The sequence below is a fragment of the Bactrocera latifrons genome, unplaced genomic scaffold (assembly GCF_001853355.1).
Source record: "Bactrocera latifrons isolate USDA-ARS-PBARC rearing strain unplaced genomic scaffold, ASM185335v1 scaffold_57, whole genome shotgun sequence".
NCBI classification, from domain to species: Eukaryota; Metazoa; Arthropoda; class Insecta; order Diptera; family Tephritidae; genus Bactrocera; species Bactrocera latifrons.
The window spans coordinates 1,213,353-1,217,796 of NW_017537234.1; the positions used below are offsets into that span (position 1 = coordinate 1,213,353).

The 4,444-nt window shown below is 28.9% G+C and overlaps 1 protein-coding gene across 1 annotated transcript in view; it reads left to right on the top strand.

The window, feature by feature from the left end:
- Window positions 1–4,444, top strand: part of LOC108974634 (1-phosphatidylinositol 4,5-bisphosphate phosphodiesterase) — a gene marked incomplete in the record, with an annotated part of 132,751 nt that overhangs the window by 110,197 nt on the left and 18,110 nt on the right. The window contains 1 exon segment of the mRNA XM_018942593.1: window positions 237–383. Coding sequence (XP_018798138.1) covers window positions 237–383 — 147 coding nt within the window.

Consider the following 4,444-nt stretch of genomic DNA (forward strand, 5'->3'; position numbering starts at 1 on the left):
ATTTCTGAGAAGCTTTTCAAAAACATATTTTCAAATTCGAAAAAATAGTTTTCCAAATATGTCCAACAAAAATATTTATCTCATGCTTCTTCTTTAAACTTTCAAAAAGTTTTCAAAAATATATTTTCGAATTCGAAAAAACCGGTTTTTCAAATTTTTCTAACAAAATATTTATATATACAATTTCCATTAATCTCATACCTATATAATATAAATACTTTCTATCTTCCATACAGGATCCGAAAATTCTCGATAAAGTGACAAAAAAGAATGGCACCGATATGGTGGCCTTGGATAAACGTTCACTGACAATATGTTCGAATACAGATTACATAAATATAACATATCATCATGTTATCTGTCCGGATGCAGCAACGGCAAAGGTGAGTTGTAAAAAAATAAACTGAAATTATTAAAAAGCAAACGCTGAAATGTAGCTTTCAAAGTCGGTTTTACTTTATGATCGTCAATATAGCTTTACATCAAAAAGCTTCAAAGCAAAACCCAATTTTTATGAAAGCATAACTCAAAAAAGTACTACAAAAAGCACTAAAGCTTTGTCTGTACTTAGTGAAAACTTACAATCAGTATCTAAAAGCACTAAAAACTTTCAATTGCATTTAAGTTTCCCAAAAGTTAATAGTAGCTTTCACTTTAGGAGCCCAAATACCCTTAAAAGTTTTGATTCGAGTTTTTTAAAAGCTCTACTTTTATCTTTACCTTAAAAATGTCAATAAGCATTCCGACGAAAGCATTTTCGAGAGTCAGGTACAAAACATTTAATTGCCCTTAGTAGATGATTAAGGAAAGTGAAATCTTTACAAAATAGAATTCCGATATTTAGTGAAAATGTAAAAATAGCTAGAATAAAATATATGCAATTTTTCTTAATAGCTGCGAGCAAAAGCTCTCCATAATAAGCTTTAAAATACGGTGGAAGCTTTGAAGGCTTTTACTTATTGGTATAGCGCTAATTTACCGAAGGTTTATCTAAAAAAAATACTAACTTGATTTTTTATCAAGAATCAATTTTTTCAAGAAAGCTACACTTATGTAAGCCGTCCCCTTTGCTTCCTTTGTTTAAGTTTAGCTTTCTTTGAATAGACATAACTTTGCAATTCATTGAAATTATTCTAAATATCTAAAATATATGCGAGTTTCTTAATAGCTAAGTAAAACTTTCGGACTTTATTAGGAAAACTTCACTTTAAAATTGAAAAAGTTCTCCATAGTAAGTTTTAAAACTCACACGATAAGAAATAAATCATGAATATTTCATGCAAATAAATTAATTTTGAAATAACTCAAACTTCATATGTTAAAAATTTCCTATGAAAGCTAACAAACGAAATAGGGAAAGGTGTGACTAAAATTACTAAAAGCTCCAGTATATTTATACCAAGCAAACAATATTTCTTATTAAATTTTAATAACGAAAAAATAATAATTTTTTAACTAAAGGCTTTCAAGACGTTTTTACATAACTAGGAGATGAAGTTTAAAAGAATATTTTTTATGATACCAAGCTTTCGATTAAAGCATCATTTAATTTATTAAAATTATAAAAGCTTAAAGGAAACAAAATTTTCATAACATTTTAAGTCTGTTTTACTGATAATTTTATGCTGTTTGCACCTTAATTTTCGGTTTAACTGAAGCCTAAATGTGGGAATTGAAAACCATAAATGGAGAAAACTCTTCATAACTTTTTGGTGCCGACGATTGGACAAAGCACTTTTATTGATTCTAAATGTACCACTTGAAGGCTTCAGTGTAGCTTAAATAATTTATCAGAATTTCGCATCGTCTCCCTTTACAAAATCACCCATATTAATTTGAAAAATTTTTCTAACATAATTTCGGCAAGCTAAGTAAATAATTTGACCTAACTGTTAAACTAAACTTTTCAACTTTACCCGTTCTTAAATATTTTAGAATGTACATACATATGTATGTACATATATCTAACACTAGAAGCTTTCTGGCAATATTATGCAGTTGAAAAGATTATTTAAGCCAAATGCACCAGTTAAATTCTCAAACTATGAGCCGTCAGCCATGCTCTTTCTCTCTTCCCTAACACCGCTCAAGTGCTATGAAAATAGGCAACTGGGTACACTTTGACGTTTGGCTAAAACTTTAATGTTTGCTAACGGGATTTTAGATGTATAATATATGTGTACCGAGAAATGTTCAAAAAGTTATCACACTTTTGCAGAACGCAAATGAATGTCGGGAAAGGGGAGAGAGTGAAAAGTAAAAGCAAAGTTTGAAACGGTAAAAAGGTGTTCGGTTCATGTGCGATATTATATTTCGTGAAGTAAAAGTTGCTGGTGGAAATGCAACTTTGAAATTGTGATATAAATAATTTTTATTTGAACATGAAAAAAATAATGAAAAGCTGCGAAGTTAGTGGTACCCAATTTATACTGGAACTGAAATTTTCTGATATGAAATGCAACTCTGCGTAATAACTGAAAAAATTCAGTTTAATTTTGATTCAAGGAAACCAATTTAATGATTTAATATAGTAATTTTTAACAGAGTTTTGAGAAAAAAATTGCCAAAAATAGAATGTCAATGAACAAATTTTCACTTTTTTTTAAGTTTACCCTTTCAGAAACTTAACATTTTTCAAATTTCGCATTTAAAATGCTGAAATCATGAAAAATTAAGCAACAACTTTCTCTAACAGCGATAAAAATTAAAGTTTATGAAGTATAATAATACAAAATGTCAACAAATACTTCTTTGTGCTAGCAAAAATGCAACCATACTTGAATTTTTTTGCACCTATAGAGCTTTAGTGATTTAAAATAAATTTTAAACAATGACAAATAGTTTTATAGCTAAATACTCTGTTTTATGACATAAAGTTTTAATTTCGTCAAAAGCTCACACTGAAAGCTCTTCAAAAAGTTAACTTATTATTTATACAGATCTTCACTGATTTGAAATAAATTTTATACAACAATAATAAATAGTTTTATAGTAAAATACTCCCTTTTATTACCTAAAGTTTTATTTTTGTCAAAAGCTCACGCTGGAGGCTTTTCAAAAAATGATTATATTTTTTTTTATAAAACTATTTAAATAATATTTTTTATAAACCAGCAAGGCAGTTGATTAAAAATGCTTTTTTCTCTGAACATCTAACATATTCACCATAAAAAATTCAACCCTGATTATAGATACATGTATAGCGTTAGAAAGCTTCAATATTTAGAGAATATGTAATATTTTCACATTAGAGATCAATATAACTTATCTAAAACTTATTTAAGAATTATCTTAGGGAAATTTTGAACTTTGTGAGAGTAAAAATGCAACCCTGTTAAAAGTTATAAGCTTTTTGCGAAATATAGAAAAAAGTTCGCTTTGAAAAATATTTTTAAGTGCGTTTAAATTCTCATCAAAATAACATTTTTGAATTATACATTATTGAGGTTTTAATAAAAATATCAAACTGTGTAGAATTTGGTTTTTTAATTAATTATTTTTTCAAAAGTTAAACACTGCGAAATTCAATTTCAAAAATATTATCGAAAATTTCAGTAAACAATTTATTATTAAGAATATTAATTTGATAGCAGAAATGCCATAAAAAACTGAGTAGTTTAGCAGAAATACAACTCTGAGTGAGTGCCACCTGGCAGTATGCACACGCCTACACACTCATTTGCATACCTGTGATCACTTACATCCTGGAGCCATCACTCTTTATTTACTCACACACACAGACCCATACACAAGCACAATGCGTGTACAGTTAACCAAAGACTTACATTCCAATCAAAATTTTTGTCAATTTCAAACCATAGGATCAGCGTTGCTAATGAAAATTGCGGCAATAAATGCAATTCCTGGCATTTGTGCGAGCGTGTGTGTGACACACAACCACAGAAATGCATACCCAGCTGCTAAGACCATATACATAGCATATGCTGAACGTTCATGGCTTTTGTGTGGCTCGCAAACAATGCCAGTGTGTATTGTCTGTGAGTACGAGAGGAAGAAGAGCAAGCAAAAAGGCTTTAGCAGACATGCTATGGTGCATCCGAAAACCATGTCACGCACACACTTACATATCAACAGTGTTTTATTACCGTTATATACATACAAACATGTTGCTTACTATTATTTTTTTGACAACAATGACCTTTCAGAATTTTTAATTAAAATTGTAGCTTGTCCAAAAATCACATTAAATGCAACAGTTGTTGGTCAAGAGCAAGCAAAATAATTGAATGTTTGTTGCAGTAAGAAAAAAGAACCAAAACCCAACATGAAAAGGAAAATTATGTATGATTTGGGACTTAAATATGCCAAGTGCAATAGAAAAACTGAAAAACTAAATTAAGACAATTTTAACAGTGGGAAATTTATATAGAATTAATTCAAATCAATTACATTTTTTTATATATTTTTTTATTATATCATCAGT